The 20377-nt window shown below is 33.2% G+C and overlaps 1 protein-coding gene and 2 long non-coding RNA genes across 7 annotated transcripts; 2 read left to right on the top strand and 1 right to left on the bottom strand.

The window, feature by feature from the left end:
- The first annotated feature begins 5376 nt into the window (after positions 1-5376).
- Positions 5377-7308, top strand: LOC112727774 (uncharacterized). The gene is made up of 2 exons (XR_003165988.3): positions 5377-5885; positions 7102-7308. It is a non-coding gene; the product is annotated as an uncharacterized lncRNA (long non-coding RNA).
- Positions 7309-8840: 1532 nt separating this feature from the next.
- Positions 8841-12546, top strand: LOC112727773 (UPF0161 protein At3g09310). The gene is made up of 4 exons (XM_025777672.3): positions 8841-11371; positions 11462-11521; positions 11933-12073; positions 12170-12546. Exons 1-4 carry the CDS (start codon positions 11140-11142, stop codon positions 12235-12237), a joined length of 501 nt encoding a protein of 166 aa, XP_025633457.1. The 5' UTR covers positions 8841-11139; the 3' UTR covers positions 12238-12546.
- Positions 12547-14970: 2424 nt separating this feature from the next.
- Positions 14971-19564, bottom strand: LOC112727772 (uncharacterized). 5 transcript variants are annotated; one of them, XR_003165986.2, is made up of 6 exons: positions 19276-19564; positions 18429-18645; positions 17573-18120; positions 16305-16896; positions 15518-16225; positions 14971-15433 (listed from the first exon to the last, which is right to left on the bottom strand). It is a non-coding gene; the product is annotated as an uncharacterized lncRNA (long non-coding RNA). The 5 variants fall into 5 exon arrangements; XR_011868757.1 differs by having other exon boundaries at positions 18429-18607; XR_003165984.2 differs by lacking the exon at positions 18429-18645.
- Positions 19565-20377: the final 813 nt, after the last annotated feature.

Here is a 20377-nt window from a genome sequence, read left to right as displayed (position 1 = left end):
GACTTATCCGAGGAGTCAACCCCATTATTGGAGTTCTTCCATACAATGAGAGACTTCACATCGTCTGGAGGTCTCCCAACGTTTGCCCCTGACTTGTACCCTAACTCCATTGGCTTTGAAGAGGAACCAGTAGAAGGGGAAGCAATCATATGGTTAGAACGAATTGCATAGTCTTCAAATTGAATCTTTACCTTTTTTGCAGCAACATCAGTTTCGTATTGCTCCCGCCCTAACCGACGCATGTAATTCATAACGACACCCTCTATAGCTTCAACTTCAGGATCCTTAGATTTAGGAGCAGGGGTGGGAACGTTCTTAGGAGTTGCCACCGAAGAGGAGGATGGCTTGGTAGTGACTTTGGGGATGGACTTCACTAATTTCTCATTCTAGGCTAGCCCAACTTTATTAAATAAGAGTTTCTTGCCCATTTGGAGATTTTTGCCAGCACCTTGCTTTAGAACTTTTTTTTGAATGGGCTAGGAGTTTGCTTTCTCTTTTTGGGCCTTATTAGGAGAAGCCCAATTATTGGTAATACTTGGAGATTTGCCTTCTGCATGTGGTTCACCCTCCAACGTGATTAGTGCACTTTCTTCATGTAATGCATTGAATCTTGACCCATGTTCCTTTCCCTGATTAACTTCCTCATTAATAGACCTATGATTATAGAAAGAATCATGTCGTTGATTGCTTCCAGGATTATTCAGATTATTATTGCCATTTTTCCTTCTAAGTGGTCGTTTGACCATCATCCACGGCCCGAAACAAGGAGGATCTTGGTTATTGCTTGAAACGCTTTGATTGTGGGAATCATGAGACTTTCCATTTTGGTCCGCGGAATCAACGTGATTCTGATTATCATAATTGATATTCTCCTCTTCTCCATCAGCATTGACTTGGCTCGCCGGTTCTTCCACCGGAGTTTCATTACAACGATCTAGCCGGTGGCCATATTTTTCACAGGAGAAGCAGATTTGATACAAACCTTCATATTCAATATTTAGGACCTCGCCAAAGACAGAGATTTTGGGAACTAACTGCTTTCTCAGATCAATCTCGACACATATACGTGCAAAATGACCTCTAGAATGAATTAATGTAGTGCGATCGATCTTAAGCATGTGGCCAATAGTTGAAGCCACTCTCCAAAGAAATCTATGGTTATAGAGTTCGATCGGAAGGTTGGGAATACGAATCCAAACAGCAACTTTTCTGACTTCTTTCTCAGAAGATAAAAAGAAGGGTCTCCAACGTTGGACAATAAGATAGTGACCGGCAATCATCCAGGGACCTTCCATAAGGGCATGATTATAGTCACCTTCATCTGCAAAATAAACCAAGAAATAGTCACGATCCATGTCGATAACATTAATCTTACCTTTTTTAGCCCAATCACGTTGGAGGCGTTGCTCCATGAATCCTAAGCCTACTCGTTTGCCCAGAACTTTGACCATGAGAGCAGCACGCCAAGGTTTGCACCATTCATCAAATTCATCTTTGGATATTGGAATATTGGGACATGGATCAAAGGGCTTCTCCACTTGATCATCATTCTCAGTAGTCTTGTACCACTTGTCTTCTGGGTTTGGTTCATCTTCATCGATGGGATCAGCAACAAGGTCGTCACCCTTGACATTGGGTCCAGCAGGTTTGAGTAGGGACTCCTTGTAAGACACTTTGGTTATCATAGGAGTATCTCCATTCTGATGGTTAATATCCATCTCATCACTAGGTCGATTAAGATCAACATGATCTCTTGTTTTGACTTTCTTTGTGCTTCGTTGAACTAAATCTTCTTCTTGACGAGAAACCCTATTAGAGCTTTCCATCGAATTATTTTTAGTTTGATTTTACTAAACACAAGTACTGCAACTTTTAAAAAGTTGACTTTTCAAAAAATAAAAACTTTACCAAACTAAGCCTTAGTGATTTGGTAAGACTTTTTAAAAGCACATATATTTGGTAAATAAAAAAACTAATATACTTGTGCTTGCAGAGGCCTATGGGTGCTTTTGCAAATATCTAAGGAGAGCTTTTTAAAGTTGGTTTGTATTTATGAAAATTAAAAAGTTTAATATAATATCATATATTAATTAATATTTAAATTTAATTCTTATATTAATGTCTATTATAGTATATTTAAATTTTAAAAATTATTTTATACATAGTTATTTATGTTTATTAAAAACTATTTTTAATTTAATTTACTAAACATAGATACTACAATTTTTAAAGAATTATATTTTAAAAGCGAATTTTTGTAAACTATTTTTAAAAAGTAAAAATTTTACCAACTTAAGTTGTGTCAATCTAAAAGTCTAAAGACACTAAAACATTAAACATAAAATTACAACATAACTTAGACTTCAAAGCATAGTTGACAGAATCAAATCAGTGATCAAACCGATTAAACTATTGGTTTATTGGTTCAACCAATGAATCACTAGTTAAACTGGCAGAATCGATCCTACATAAATAAAAAATATAAAATAATAAAAAATTTTAAATTAAAATTTAAAATACATATCTTCACTTATATTTTGAAAACAATCAAGTTTCAACAAATTATAATCAACAAGTTATAATTTGGTTATTATTTAATAACTATATAAAATTCTAGTATTTTTTTATAATAAAAATTTTTTAATTTTATTTTTATATTAAAGTAATTATTTTTTATTTTAATAACTAACTAATTAGTTTATGTTTATTATATTGTTATATTATTGAAAAATAATATTAATAAATATCATATAATCATAAAAAATAAGTATATTATAATTAATTTAAATATAAGTGAGTATAAAATTAAAATAATATCTAAAAAAATTATTGTACGTTTTTATTATATAATAAATAATTAGCATATAAAATAATAAGAAACAACATAGTTTAGTGGCAAAGGCAGCATCTCGTCACAAGGAAGATCTAGATTGGGATAAGTATGGTTTTGGTCCCTAAAGTTTAACGCCAGAATTAAAATCGTCCCTCGTCTAATTTTCGTATTAAAATCGTCCTTAACGTTTTTTTCGTATTAAAATCGTTCTTTTTATTTTTTTTTTGACAAAAATACCCTCACTACTACCAACACAATTACATGCTCCACCACCACCACCACCAACACCAACACCACCGCCACAGCCTCCACCAACAGCACCACCAACACCACCACCAGCACCAGCACCACCACCAACACCACTACCAACGCCGCCGCCGCCGTCCCCCTCCCTGTCTTCCCTTCCCCCATCCCCCTCCCCCTCCCCCTCCCCGTCTTCCCTTCCCCCAACCTCCACCCCCACTCCCGCGTCCCCTCCCCCTCCCCCTCCCCGTCTTCCTTTCCCCCCACCCCCACGTCCCCTCCCCCTCCCCGTCTTCCCTTCCCCCCACCCCCACCTCCACCCCCCATCTCCACCTCCACCAACACCAAGAACACCAAACAACACCAAACCAAGAAGTATTAACAGAAAGCAAGAAAACAAAAAGCAAGAAAGCAGAAGCAGAAAGCGATGCAAAGGAGGAGGCGAGACAGAGACAGAGACGGCGAGGTAGAGGCGGCGAGGCAGAGGCGGAGGCAGACGCGGCGAGGCAGAGGTGGAGGCGAGGTGAGGCAGAGGTGGAGGCAGAGGCGGAGGCAGAGGCGGCGAGGCAGACGCGGCGGTGGGAACAGTCGAGGCGTCAACGACAGCTGCCGTCCCCTTCCCCCCTTTCCCCTTCCGCCCCCCCCCCCTCTGCCTCTCCCCTTCCCCCTTTCCCCAACCCCGAACCCCATGTCCTTTCCCCTTCCCCTCCAAGCTTCGCCGTCGGCGCCCTCCCCCCTTCCCCCTCCCCCTCCCCCTCCCCTCCCCCTTCGTATACCCTTTGCCTCCCCCCCCCCAACAAAACGCGATTTCTTTTTTTTATTAAAGTAAGGGTAATTTCGGAATAAATTAAAAAATTTTATTAGAAAGGACGATTTTAAAATGAAATGCAACATTAAGGACGATTTTAAGTCGAAAATTACATCAGAGACGGTTTCGATTCTGACCCTCAACGTTAGGGACCAAAACAGTACTTATCCCATCTAGATTTGAACCACATTTTTATTAATTTTAGAATTTTTTCTTGAGTGATTCAGTTGGACCAATTTTCTACTAATTTTGACCGATTTTGACCAATTCTTACCAATTTTTATCCTTAAGCAATCTTAGAATTAGACTGATTCGGTCAGTTCAACCAAAAACCAATTAACAGAATTCTAACTGGTCCGGTCTAATTTTTACACTATGCTTCAAAATTCCTATAGTTAAATGATCGACTAACAAAATATTCAAATTTATTATAATAAAATAATTAAACCTATATAATAATCTTACTTATAAAAACTTTCTAGTTTTTAGAGTGATTAATTAGACTATTCAAAATGCCTTTTTGAAAGCCAAAATCTATTATATATATATATATATATATATATATATATATATATATTCTTAATTTTATAACCAAAATGTGCTATATGTCACTTTTTTTTTTGCAATTGAAATCAAATCTTTTTCTCAAAAATTAAAGAATTTTACCCTCTTTCCTACTAATTTTACAACCAAATGTGCCACATGTCATTTCCCATTGCAATTAAAAATTTAAAATCAAATATTTCCCTCCAAAATTAAAGAGTTTTTCCCTCATCCTTACTAATTTTATAACCAAAATGTGCCACATATCATTTCCTCATTGCAATTGAAATCAAATATTTTCTTCCAAAATTAAAGAATTTTTCCTTCCTCCATCTTCCTTTATCTATCCCTCTTATTCCTTCAACCATTATATCTCTTTTATATATCATTATCAATAATTAATTACAAAGTTGACAATTAAAATATACAATATGACATTCTTTAATTGTATTAAAATTAAAATTAAAATGTTAAAATTGAAATATAGCTATATTATATATTATATTATATTATATTATATTATATTATATTATATTATATATTGCTATCTAATTTAATAATAAAATGTGTCACATGACATTCTTATTAAACTCGAGAGAAAGTACGTATTTCCCTTCAAAATTAATAAACTCCCTTTCTAAATTCTCTCATCTACCTCTCTCCCTTTTTTCTATTTCTCTCTACCCTTCTCACTCTATATATAATTTATTATCTAATTTAATAACCAAATGTATCACATGATATTTGTAAGACCCCAAGTTTTTAAAAATTAATTTAATAAAATAAAATTTGATTTAGTTATTATTATTATTATTATTATTATTATTATTATTATTATTATTATTATTATTATTATTATTATACCTCAGCGAAGCCTTAAGAAAATTAAAACAAAGGAAGCCAAAGGTGGCTTATGCATTACTATATATATATATCATGACATTTAACTTTGCTTTGCTTTGACAAATCATTCTTCCACCAAATAAATATCTTCTCCAATTCATTATGCTAACCGAACTTGTACTTAGGAAGAAAAGAAAGATTGGTGACACCAAATCATCTATTTATCACACACGACCTTAGATCATAACACGTGCCTCCTTTCATTAATTGCACATATTCCTTCTTCATTCACCGAACCTGATAAAGAAAAGAAAAGAAACACCGTGAGAGAGAGAAGAGAACGGAAACCATGGAACCGTGAGTTTCCAACTTCGATTTCTTGAGATCCGTAACTCCAACGAAAAATCTAATCCGGTAAAAGTGTTCGTATCTTCCTCCTCTACGTGTTGGCGTTATTTTTGTCCGGTGAAAGTCGATGGTGACGTAACTCCCCTACCCCTTGAGTTCGGTTAACTGGAGTTCTAGGAAGCACAGACGATTTCTGACGCTTTCTCCTTCAGCAGCTCGGTCAGAAAGCTTCTCTGGAGCTTTCGATAATTTTGATTTCATACGAAGGTAGGGGATTTTGTTTTGAAATTAACTGTTTTTAAACTATGAATGCCATGGAAGTCTAGTGGGTATTTGTAAATAATTTATGATTGTTTGCAATAACTGAATGATGAGTTTGAGTTGTGTTTGTGACTGAATTTGATGAATATGTACTTGATTTCTCGATTGAAAAGAGGTTGAAAATGGTTCAGTTGGGACCCGAAAAAGGGTGGCTAACCCCGAGTTTTAGGGGAAGTGCTGCCGAAATTTTATAAAAATCTAAGGTTTTATTTGAAAAGTTATTTTAAAAGATTTGGTTTTGCAAAATTAAATTATTTGAGATTTATTTAGTTGAGAAAAGGTGTATTCTATTTTTAAACTAGATTTATTAAGAAAAACATAATGTTTTAAATCTAATTTTGTAAGGAGAGATTTTGTTCTAAGTGTTGTTTTGAACTCGGTTTATTAAGAAAAAGAATCTCTGCCACAGGAGAGCAGAAAACAAGGATTTAAGGAATATATTAATTAATGAAGTGTCTGCCACAGGAGAGCAGATGTGACATTGTTTGGGCCTTAGTGCCAAATGTAAAGTGGGAACGCCCACACACTGAGAACTGTTTTCCAGATGTACGCTTATTGATTTGGAAAGTCACACTGATGCGGCCTAGCCGTACGACTTAAAGTCACACTGATGCGGCCTGGCCGTACGACTTATAAGCACACTGATGCATCTGGAAAACCATATCTGGGACTTGTGCCCGGGTAATGTCGGGAGCGGGTAGGCAACCGACACATGAGCTCATGGCCTGCGTTAGGGATAGACATGCATCATATTGATTGCGCATTTGTATTTGATTGCGCTTGCCTGTTTTATTACCTTGTGATTGTATTGTTTGTCTTGTTGTGACTTGCTTGTACATTGAATTGAATCTCTTGCTTGCACTATTTGTTTGTGAGTGTATTAAAGTGATTACGAGTTGACATTTGACTGAGGATTAACTATGTGGCTGAGAGACAGAAAATGTGACTATTTTTATATTTAAAATTTTGTTTTGAGTTTAAAAATTTAAAGAAAAGTAATTATTTATCTAAAGTAGAAATAAAAGTATTTCCAAAGGATTAACAAAATAGTTTTATTGAGTAAAGTTAATTATTTGCATTAAATTCATTACTTTTACGGCATTCCCATTCCCTACTGAGAACGTGTGGTTTGTTCTCACCCCAAAATCTTCCACCCTTTCAGTGACACAGGTTCGAAGATTCAGTTAGAAGATGCAAACGACTAGTAGTTTTACTTGTGATTCCTGTTATTTTTATAGAGTTCCCTCGCCCTTGTTGTTTTAAGTTTTATTTTATCCAGAGGGATAGGTATTGTATTTGAGTTTTATACTAAATTCATTTGTATAGCATTTGTTATTATTAATAATTGTGTGATTTTAATTACTACAAATAATTTTCTGGTATTTCCTTATAAACTGAAACGCGATATCGACCTAAAGGCTCAATATTAAATAGTAAATAAGGAGAACAGGTTAGTAACTCCTTACTTTTGGTACGATCATGACGTGCTAAAAGTTAGGGTGTTACAATATTCTTTTATTAAAATTGAGAGAAAATATTTTTCTCCAAAATTAATAAACTCATTTCCTAAATTCTCTCATCTATCTCTCTCCCTTTTTTCTATTTCTCTCTACCCTTTCCACTTTATATATAATTTGTAATTTATATTTTATATTAGTAATTTGACAAATCAAAATATGTCAACCGATATTTTTTTATTATAATTAAAATAAAATTTTTCTTTCAAAATTAACAAACTCCCTATCTCAGTCTTCATCTTTATCTTTCTCTCTTTTTTCTCTCATTCTCTATTTTTTCTATTTTTTTTCTACAAAAAATAAAATTAATAAAATAATATAATTTAAATAAAAAATATTATTATATATATATTTTTTAGTATTTTATTTAGTTTTAAATTTTAACTACTTATCTTTCTAATATATATTTTCATTTCTCTTCTTTCAAATATTTATTAAATATAATTTAGAGAGAATACTAATATTGTGATTAAAAATTAAAATCAAGATTCAATTGTTTAAACAAAATTGATTTTGAGTTAATTTTATAACTATCAATATAATTTTTTTATGCTAATATCTAATTATATTTTTATATGCATAGAGAGAAAAAAATATTATTTTCAAATAGCAAGCATAAAAATTAATTATTTTTATTTGTGCAACAGGCTTAATACCTAATCAAAAGTATACAAGTTAAATCGTTTTCAAATTTTAGATAACGAATATTAAAATTAATTATTAGTAATAAATTAAACTCTTTCACATTAAAATAATAACTAAAAATCTTATTATTTGATTTTTTATCTACAGAAATCCTGGTCTTCTTAGCCGGGAGACTTTTGTCCTCTACGATTGTTTTGTAAAAGTAGTTTGATTCTATAAATCTTTTGTGTCATAATCTATAATGTCAGAATAAAACCGACGTAGTTTTAAAAGATTTATATTCCCATAATGTAATTACGAGTAAAAATACTAGTTGATACTGAAATTTAGTATTGTGTTCAAGGTTCTGAAAACTAAACCGGTCATCGAACCGCTCTAGCTACTGGTTCACTGGTTCATAAGTTCAACCGATTCGACCGTAGTTGAATTAAAAAAACTGTTTTATAATAAAATAATGAATAAAAATATAAATAAACACATTAAAACAGAATTTGTGATTGACTATCACTAGATCCAGCAGGAAGAAAAGGTTCATTCGAAACCGAATTATTCTCAACAATATTATTCCTAAGTAATTCTTCGTTAATACTGTCATCTATACCTAAAAATTACCAGCAATCCAATAACAATACAATCCAATTACAATATCACAGTAACCCACTCTAACCTAATAATTTCAACAAACAATATCTAAAATTATTCAACAATTATTTAATTATTCAATTATAAATAAATTAATTATTAAGGCCTCAACAACAAAGTTTAAATACAACCGTTATTAAAATGAGAAGAATTTCATATCACTTTTCAATGCAAAAGAGAAGGGAAAAAACCGTGTCATGCTTAGACAGTTAGATTCTATATTCATCAATCATCAGTTTTAATCGTTTACTAGTTTAGTTTTAGTTTCAGTTTCAGCTTGTTAAATAATATTAATCAATTACATAACAATTAATCAATGCTTCAACAGTAAGATTTAGCACCGCCAATGAGTAATAGCTCAAATGGCATAGTCTCTCTATACTTAATTAAGAGGTTGCGGGTTCGAGTCTTATATATTTGGTTAAAAAAAAAAAAACAGTAAGATTTAGCACCCAACAATTAATTAATTATCAATGCTTCAACAATTAATTATACTTCAAGCAATTAACAGCAAAATTTAGACTTTAGAACCAAGAATTAATCAATGCTTCAATAATTAATCATGCTTTAAGCAATCAACAGCAAGACTTAGAACTAATAATTAGTCAATGCTTCAACAATTATTATTACAAAAAATAAAATTTATACCTAACTAATAATTAGTCAATACTTCAACAATTATTATTACAAAAAATAAAATTTATACCTAGAATTAGAAGCTAAAAGCTTGGAAAAATGTAGAGTAAGCAAGGACAGTAACTGACAAGAGACAGGACGGTGGCTGAAGGAGTAGAAAGGTTGAATAGAGCTGGACGGTGGCTGAAGGAGTAGAAAGGTTGAATAGAGCTGGCGCCAGCGGAAAGACACTACGCGACAAAAAGTGACGCTGGCGATGGCTGCAATTTTCGAAGATCAAACCGAGCTGACTTCGTGACAGAAAGTGGCTGCACAAACAGAACTAGATGACGTTAGCTCCACGGAAGTTGCGACAGTGGCGGTGACTGGACGGAAATTGCGTCGGAAGCTCGATGTGAGTGCTGCTTCTGCCCGTTAGTAGAGAATGAGAATGGAGACTGGAGACATAAGAGGTGAGAGTGGAGACTTGAGAGGAGAGGGCCAGAGGGGTGAGTGGGTGACTAGGGTTTCCCTTTCAGCATTCCAAAACGTAGCGTTTTGGCCAAATTTCAAAAACCGACCGGGTCACAGTTCGATTCGACTGATCGATGTCCAGCCGGTTCGACGGTCCAATTTCGATTTTCAAATCTTGCGATTTTGTCCTCTGTTCGAATTGTGTGTTGGCAATGATTTTCGGTTCGACCAGTCAGTTCGAACCGATTTTCAAAATATATTTGTATTTGATAATTAAATATTAAAATTAAAATTTTAATCGTAGACATAAAATTTTAATTTTTTTAATATCTTTAAAATTTAAAAACACATAAAATTAGAATATTTGAGAATTAAAATTAAAATGTTAATATTATTTAATTTTTAAAATAATCTTCATTCAACATTTTAAATTCCAAATCTAATTCTACAATTTTTTTTTTAAATAGAATTCTGTTTCGAATAGAATACTGAACTATAATTCAATTTTGTATACATTACATAGGTCCAGTTTGATTAAACAACTTAATTAAGTTACTTTTGAAAAAATAGTTTAAACAATAAATGCTTATATTAAAAGTAGCTTATAAATAAGTTATTTTGTATTTGGTTTTTTAGTTCTAAAAGTACTTATTTTAAGAAAAAAGTGATAAAAAATTTTTTATTATGAGGGAAGTCATTTTTTTAACTTTTTCTTAATCACCAAAATAACTTTTTAAAAAATTACAATTTTGTTTTAAAAATTGTACCAGATATTAATACTACACATTTTCATAAGTTAAAAATTAAAAAAAAAAGTCACTTATAAACCTATCCAAACGGACTTAAGTCATTAATCCAATACAAAAATTTAATTAATTTCTATTTTTTAATCAATGTCAGTTGTTGTCATAAGATTACTTAGATGGATGTCTATTTATGATAGACGATTCAATATTTTCAAAAAAGAGTACATACAATAAAATATTCATCTCTCCTCCTTCTTATACATGCTAACACTTCTCTCTCTTTTTATTATAGATATATAAATTATTCTTATTATATTAAAATTATTATATTAACTAATATTAATACTAAATTTTCATACTTCTACTTTTATATTTATTATATCTTCCTTTATTTATTTCACATCAATCTCTTTTTCAAACAGGGTGTTATAGACTTATAGTCATTTTTTTTTTGTACATGTGTATTATTAATTTATTATTATAATCCATTCATTATATATCTGTAGTCCAGGGGCGAAGCTGCATTAGCATTAGCAGCGGCGCGTATGTCGGCGCGTAGTTATGGCCTGCGTCGTCTACCTTCCCGTGCCTCTGAACTTCCATTCCGATAACACTCCAACTCGCCTTCAACTCCGAAACCCTAATCCTAATTCTCTCAGAATCGAAGCCACTAACCGCCACGCTCTCATCCTTCGCCTCCCTTCAAGTTCAAGAGCACCGCGCCATAATTGCACTCCAACTGTTCGTGCATTCGACGAACAAGATTCCAACTCCGAAACCGAAACACTGCCAGGTGCTCTCTCTCTCTCTCTCTCTCTCTCTCTCTCTCTCTCTCATATTATGGAAATGGGACTTACTACTTTAATTGTTTGTTCTTGTTCAGATGCTGCGGTCAACAATTTGGGAGTCAAAGCCGCTCTCTCCATGTTGAGATTCTACAAAAGTAACCAATTTTTTTCTTTTTCAGCTTAACTTCCCTTCAAATATGAAATTAGATTTCCTCTGAGCTAATTATCAACTTAGAATTCCATTTGCTTTTTTTTTTCATTTTATGTTTTAATTAATGTTTGTTCATTCTTTGGGTTTATGGTTGTAAATAAAGTAAAGTTTACTTCTATGTGCATGCAGTTTCTTTATTTATGTTTGTTCTTTACTATTTGGCATGAGAGATGTTAGTTCCAATATATTTTTTTTTATCAATATTAGCCAACACTAAGCTAGCATTTTACTTTTATATTTGTTAGAATTTAGGATTTAAAGAATAAGATTTAGAATTGGCCAAGTATTAACGAAAAATAATAAACTTTATTGGAGCCTGTAACATTGCTCATTTGATATTGTTTCATGAATGCAGGGGAGATTTCACCAATCTTGCCAAAGAGTTGTCGTTATATCCCAACTTGTAGTGAGTATTCCATGGAGGCTTACAAGAGATATGGAGTTGTGAAGGGTACCGTCTTGACAGCGTGGCGCCTCTGTCGCTGCAATCCCCTCGGTATTGTCTTCTAACTTTGATATATGTTGTGTTTGCTTGCAGTTTGAGTTCTGGATGCTTAGATTTCGTAGCTAAATTCTGTTGAAAATTATGTAGGTGGGCATGGATATGATCCTCCTAGATGGTTTGGCGAAACTAGTCCGCGTGAAGAACTTGATGACTGAATGCTCGTTATACATACATAATCAGCTGTTCTGTTATAATATTGCTATCGGTTTTTGCCTTTTCAGGGTTCTTTCTTTGGCTTGATCATTGCCACCAAGCACCAATTTAGCATTTGAAGTCCTTATATGTGCTAATGTGAACTTGTAATAACTTATTTTTTTGGTGTGGCTTTGTAAGAATGCAGTTGTTCTGTTGTTGATTTCTTGTAGTCTTATTGAAATTGGAGTGAGAAGATCTATGTCCATAACAGGAACTGGGAAGAAACATTGCTGATGATAATCAATTGAACATATTTGTTTGAAGTTTAAGTGCCAGTCTTTTGTAGTCTTGAGTCCAACATGAAGATAGACATGCCATTCATATTAGGTTAACAACATTCGTTGATGCGTTTTACAAATGATAGGACTACGTTTTACAAATGATATGTGGCACTTGCAAAATCCTACACCACTATCACTGGACCATACGGCTACCACCTTCAAAATCCACCATAACCAAAACCCAATCACCAACACCACCAACAATCCCATAATCAAAACCCAGAAGCTAAAGGACTCATTACCAACACCTCCCCCAGACACCATCCCAGGGCTCGGCCCCCCAAGCCCCCATCTCTAGAGGATCGCCCTCCTCCGCTGCTCTGCGTCCTCAGATTGCCTTCATTAGATGGCAGATGCCACCTTTGCAGCCCGTCGCCAATGCCGTTGGGGATTGAAGGGTTTTATGACTTCGAGAGGCCAATATAGAGAGAGAATCTGTTTTTTATATAAAGTTTGTCATGTAGTAATTCTGTTTATCACATCATTCATTTTTGTTAATAGAAAAATTCTTTCACAAATGGACACTTTTACATTTTTATATTTATTAAAGATATTTTTGTCGTCAACAAAAATTAAGGATATTTTGTCAGCCCAAGAAAATTCAGGCGTGTTTTTAGTGGTTTATTTTTTTTAATTTGATTTTGCTATTTTATAGAAATATAGTTTTAGTACATAATTTGCGAGGATCTTCTTGTAGTTTCATTTTCCATGTTGTAAGTTGTCAGTACATCGGTACTTTTTCGTTATGTGTACTCACTCTTATGCATCAAGAAGTTTTGTTAGCTTGACTAGCTAAGTAAGTCTGTTTACGGACTCTTGTGCGCTTAATAATCAAACTACATAAGTGTGCTTGTGATCAATTGAATTGTATTTGGTACGTTATATTGAAAATAATTTTCTTCCGATAAGAAACGTAAAATAAGCGTCTCACCCAAATTTAATCAATACTAAAATCAATTTGTGTTAAACATCTGCATAACCAATAAAGGATGGAGATATACATCATTTGGTATGGATCTCATATACCTCACTTATGTTAACAAAATTCAAAATTAAAAAGGTGAAAGTGAGTAAGTGACACACAAGCTAATTAAATCTCTTTGTAGCAAAATTGATTTTTATTATGGAAAATTCTGAAGTGTTGACGGAGAAAAAAAAAAAAAGCATGAAATATGACACGTCGTGATTGTAATGTATTCATTTTCGTAGGTTGTTAAGGAAATTTAATTAGGAAAAAATTAAGGGGTATTATATGGGTTGTTGGGTTGGAAACATGAGTTGTGGAACTGAGCAGGAGATGTTGGGCCTTTTTTCTATAACTATATTACATCTAAATTAAAATCAGTTATGAAAGTATAAAAATATACATTAAAAATAAATTAAAACACACATATATATATATATAGTTGATTTTAATATATAAATAATATTTTTATTTTTTTTCTTATATTTTTATAATAGGTGTTTTGAAGGAGAGGAAAAGGAGATTGTAGATAATTTATTGTATTTTTTGTGGAATGTATTTGTTTTCACTTAAATTTAAAAGCTAGATCAAAATATAAACTATGAACAAAATATAAAAATAAATAAATTTTTATTCACTTAATTAAAAAAAAATTGTGTTAGTCAAATATAGTTTTCTTATTGATATTTTCATTTTGATAGCTCAATTAAAATGAAGAATTAAATTATAAAAAAATAGAATCTTGAAAATTTAAAATTATATCTTTTGGATTGCGTGGCACATGTTAATAAAACTAAAAGAGTATATAAAAAGTGCATAAAGAGTACACAAATAGTACATGAAGAGCACATAAATAATACAAAAGATATATTAAGAAAAAAAAATATTGCATTCTTTTATATATGTGCATATCATTTTTTTTGTCTGTGTCTCGATCCTAAATATTGGAGCTGTTAATTCGTAAAATTAAAAAATTTAATTAATTTATTGATTATGGATACTGCACATCCATAGAATTAGCATATTTATCATAAAGCTTTTTGTATGCACTATGATTTAATTTGTGAATCCGATTTTTTTTTAAATAAAAAAAATTCTTCGTTTGTTTATTTTTTTTATATCATTCTACATGGATTCATTTTTTTGGCAAATTCATTATTTTTTTGTTTTGCATGGATCGAATCATAATGATTGATTCTAATTTTAATGGATCAAAAAAATTTTGTCATATGAATTTGTTGAACAGTTATAATTATGTCTTTTTTTAAGGACTGAAAAGACACCATTAAAATTTAATTTCTTTTAATATCAACACTTATAATAAATTTTTTTAATGCATCAATACTTATAATAAAAAATATATTTCTCTAATGTGAAGTAGCAAATTTAAAACATAGGATGCAAGTCAGACATTACACCTAGTAATGACAATGACAGCATAACTGGTATAGTAGCAACTTAACAAGATAGTATTCAACTTAAACTAACATGATCCAAAAAAAGGGTTTCATCCACAATAATCTGTCATCATTCCCTAAATTCAGAGTATTTCAAATTTAGATCCTTGAACTTGAAAGCTCATAACCAAAATACAAATTAAACTAAGACATCAAAAAAGCATAATTATTTGTCTTCAGACTGCATAGCTCTTCATCACTTCTTTCTTAAATGCTTGAAACTGGGATTAGAAATAAACTGGAACATCCTTGATGCAATACCCTTACTTGCAGCTGCAATTGTTTCTGTCGAGATGCCTTGATTTGGTCTATGTGGTGGTATAGGAGGTAGAGTGCGAGACTAGACTGGTGCAGGATGATGTAGTCTAATGATAAGCTGCTTGGATTTTGTAGTCGGTGCAATAGTTGCTCCAAAATTTGTTGCACCCTATGATGAAGGAGACGACATAGTATGCTACAAAGAGTAAACAAAGTTATGTTAGCATACCTACTTGTATAATGACACAAATGGTAGGTCTTTAACACCAATTTTACTCACCACATTAAACACAAAACTTGCTGCATTAGCTGCTGCCTGAGATGGATTAGAATGATCAACCACATTCTAAAATAATGAAAAAATAGCCAAACATAATTCCAAGTGTGTCCTTGTAGAATTTTAAAAAAGGCACATGAGCCCTTAGTGATTTTTAAAATATCCAACTTAGTCCTTATGGAAGTATTAAAAATCCTATCCAGTCCTCGCGATCAACAACTACTACATTATTTGATCATGGTTATTATCTGCACTTGTGGTACTGATTGCGAGACATGGATCTCATTTGCAGGTTAGTTTGATGTTTCAGAATTTGTTCTTGCCTTTGCCTTTCTTCTGTTTGGGTTGGTTAGTCTTATAGTTGTTGCTGCTCGAGGGCCTTTGCAAGTCTTGTAATTGTGGCCAATCTCTCCGCACTTGCTACAAGTAACCTAGAACATCTTCTTAACTTTGTTACCATCAGTTATGCTAGCTTAAGTTTCATATGGCTCTTTGCTTCTTCTCTTGACTGGTTTGCCAACTAGCCTCTTTAGCTTTGGGAGAACTAGATTCAGATAATTTGTTTCTCCTAATACTCCTCCAAATTAACAAGTTGTATGTAGTGTTAGTATGTTGCTATTGCTACCCCAATCTTAAGCAGTGGGTGAACATATGTCTCAGGTCTGGCACCCCTTCTAGCTATGGTATCAAGTGCATGAACGCAAGAAAGACCTACAAATACAATTTATTTAGCAAAATTCAAGAACAATTTGACAATTGATATTTAACTAATATAGTTTGGTGGGTGTACCAGTTAATTTCCAAGCATTGCAGGTATATTTGTTGGTGGACAGGTTGACAGAAAGCTTCTTGGAGCCTTGTTGAACCTCAGAGATTCTCCTTTCGTCGTCACCAACCCAAATTGGATGTTAATACCTGACGTCCTTCATTATATCATCAAGTCATTTCTGTTGAGTCAGTGCCACCTCAATTCCCATGTGTGTCTCCAATACTTGTTTGTATTTGGTCATTCTTCGCATGATATAGCATTGAAGCTCCTCACACATTGTAAGAATTGGTTTTGACCGGTAATTCACTATTTTTGCATTCCAAACCTCGCACATATTGTTGGTGAGGTTGTCACACTTTGGCCTGTGACTAAAGTGGGCTTTGGTCTTGCAAGCAAGGTCAAATTTGGATAGATAGCTCCATGCATCTTCATTGATCCTTTTCAACTTCATACTTTCTTGGAATTCGGCATCAATGGTACATTTAGCACATTTCCACACAATATTCTTGACTTGCTTATCCTTGTATCTATTTGTAAAATTCTTTCAGATATGCCTAACACAATTTCGGTGATGAGCATGCGGCATCACCTCCTTTAATGCAGGCAACAACCCCTAAGAGCAAGTAATTAAACACAAATAAACTTAGAATTGTTACATATAATCACAGTAGCAAGCATTTCTTAACCACCAGCGACCTAACATTTAATCATCCAATAATTCAAATAAATGACAACTCAATCTGTAACATATACTCACCAATTCAAATTAAACTTAACTACCACAGTTCTAATCTTCAATCAGTAAGTAAAATAAATAGTAACAACAACTTTACATTTGGAGTTATATAATATAGTCACCAACTAGTAACTTTAACAAGTTATTATCGTTTAAATTCAACAACTTTACATGTAGAGTTCAATAACATAATCAGCTACTAGTTACTTTTACGAGCTACTAACATTTAAGTTCAACAACAACTCTACATTTGGAGTGCTATAATATAATCACCAATTAGTAACTTTAACAAGTTATTATCATTTAAATTCAACAACTTTACATGTAGAGTTCAATAACATAATCTGCGCTACTAGTTACTTTTACGAGCTACTAACATTTAAGTTCAACAGCAACTTTATATTTGGAGTTCTATAATATAATCACCAACTAGTAACTTTAACAAGTTATTATCATTTAAATTCAACAACTTTTACAACTTTTACAAGCTATTAACATTTAAATTCAACTAATTTAGAACGTTATCTTTTGTTGGTCCGAGATTAAATTCTACCTATGAATATATTGATCTCCAAGGTTTTCTTGCAATAAGGTGAGGAACCACTTCCAACTCTCCTTAGTTTCACTGTCAACAACAACAAATGCAATCACGTAGAAGTGATTGTTTGCATCCTGACTTACAGCGAAAAGGAGTTAGCCCCAAAGTAACCCTTCAAGAAGCAACTATCAAATCTGAGTAATTTTCTACACTCAACTTTGAACCCCCTTTTACACGCGTCTAGTGAAATGTATAGCTTGTTGAACAACGGAAGGGACTAAGACATGGGGGTCACATCTAGAATGGTGGAGCTCCCTGGGTTACTCCTATGGATCTCTGACAGATAGTCCCTTAACTTGCTGTATTGTGTTATCTCGTTGCCAATCACATGCTCTCTTGCTTCCCTGAGGACCCTATATACCATCTTTCCATTAATCATAATATTGTAGTCGATCTTGATATACTCATAAGTCTCACTTAAGGTTAGGTGAGGCTGAGTTCAGAGCCACTTCTCCAGCTTCTTGGCTACCCACTTTTGACTTACCATGTTGCTTCTGAATTCTCTGGCACAAATGTGTTGTGGAATATAAGTCTTGATTTGATAACTCTAGAACTGATTATTCTAGGCACGGTATATAACACTATCACACTAAGCTTTACCCTATAGCTGTAAAGTAAAGGCGATAAAATATCACAGTACATTATCACTCGTCCCAAAATCTAAACACTAGATAGAAGATCTTAAATAAGTATTGCGGAGGTTTAGAAAGTTAGAGGAATAGTTAAAAACTAAAAAAAAAATTCTATTTTTGCAAAACAGAGTAGTTATGCATATGCATGCCTTCCGCGTATGCATGGATGCTGAAATTACCTGTGCCGCGTATGCGAGCCATCTCTGCATACACGAGCATGTTGAACAGAGTGGTTAGCCCGCATCGCGTACCACCTGCCGTGTATGCGAGCCTTCAAATTTTTCAATTGTCGGATATGCATACCCTCCGCGTATGTGAGAGTACTGGGCAGAACCTTTTTCTCGTGTACGCATGACCTCTGCTTACGCACGAATGTATGTGTATTTTTTCAAAAAGCTGCTAAGTGTAAAAAATTCAGTTTTTTACACAAAATTTCAAACGCGCATAACTTTTTTTTTAAAATCGTTTTCTGTCCGTTCTTTAAGCGTCATAAATTACACGAACCCAACTTTTATTTAAGATAAGTTTCACAAAATTTGAGAGTCCGAAAACTAAGTTATGACCCGTTGAATTTGGTCAAAATAGGTTTTTACCAGAATTTACCAAAACCTCTAGTTTTCAAAACTTCCAAACCAATTTCAATATATACCACACCAATCTCAATTTCAATATATACAAGAAATCACATGTTATTCCTTAGAAAATGTCCACCATAGTAAAAAACAGAAACTACAAATTTCTCCATCTAACTGCAAGAACAATATACTTATAATCAACAAACAGAATTATCAAACCCTAAACAAGTCTATTTTGAGAATTTTTATAAATGAAACCCAACCAAAGAATATAGTAACTACATGACAATATACTCTGTAATTGTCAAAATACAAACATGCAAAATCCAGTATATTCTGTAAATTGTCAAAATACACACATTGTGCTCTGTACTTAAACACTCATAACTAAACAACAAATAATTCAAATTGCTATAAACATATTCAACATAACAACATAATACATTCTCACTTTTTTCGACGAGCGTGTTCAACGGTCCTCACATTCACTTCAGTGAGTCTTGGCGCTGATCATTGCTGGCATTTTCAGAAGAGACGCACTAACAACACTCACTCAATGCTAATGTCGACGATGATCAACGTTCATCACGATGGTGCTGTGGAAGATATTGTGCGATATGATGATCTAGTGATGAAAGGGTTGAAGTGGAAGAGAAGAATGTGTGGGGTTTGGGGTCTTTTTCAAGTTAAATGGGTTGAAGTGAAGGAGAAGAAGCGCGACCTTCAATCTCCTAGAAAACGCAACGTTTGGCCCACAATTATGAATGTTGTCATTTTGATGACACGGACGAAGACTAATTTGTCCTTCCATGACACGTGTACATTTACCGGACATGCTGGACACTAAGTGTGCCACTTCAACTTTTTTCGGTAGCTACAAACGAAAAAATCGGTCTGAGGACTGTTTTAGCCGACAAAAAGAAACTATAGAAATTAATGTGTATATTAATTTTTATAGAAATTAAAATGTCCATTTTTAAAATATTTAGAGACTTGTGTGTGAATATTTTTTTGAAAAAATTTATAAATGATCATGATAATTATCTAAAAAGACAACGAATCTCTTAACAAAAAAAATATTCAACCTGATTCCTAATTAGTCTCTGTGTCAATATTTTTTTATTTAAAACCTCGTAGTTCTTTCGAGATAATTGTCAGAGACCGAATTTGATATTCACTCATAATTTCTCTTAAAACTATATGGAGAGAAAGCCCACTATCTTATTCGTAGAGGAAGCATCGCAATTCATAACGCGATCGTTCGGGGGGATTCAACAATTTACGTTATGAGAACAAAAATTTTGACCAAATCTATAAAGCTAACTTTAAACTGCATCAGGTTCATAGTTCGAAATTAGTCCTGCTACAGTTGTCGCGCAAATAAAATTGTTCATTTAAATGCAAAAATCACAACAGAGTTAATGAGGTATTGTGCATTTCGAACGTTTCATGCTAACGCTTGCTTCTTGTTCTCTTCCACTTCTTCTCCCTTTCTCATCCTTTCTTATTATTCTCATGTACCTAATCTTGATTATCACACGGTATCTGGGTTC

Source organism: Arachis hypogaea, chromosome 12 (assembly GCF_003086295.3).
Source record: "Arachis hypogaea cultivar Tifrunner chromosome 12, arahy.Tifrunner.gnm2.J5K5, whole genome shotgun sequence".
NCBI classification, from domain to species: domain Eukaryota; kingdom Viridiplantae; phylum Streptophyta; class Magnoliopsida; order Fabales; family Fabaceae; genus Arachis; species Arachis hypogaea.
Note: the sequence above shows the minus strand (reverse complement) of the source record. Positions and strands in the feature narration are given on the sequence as shown.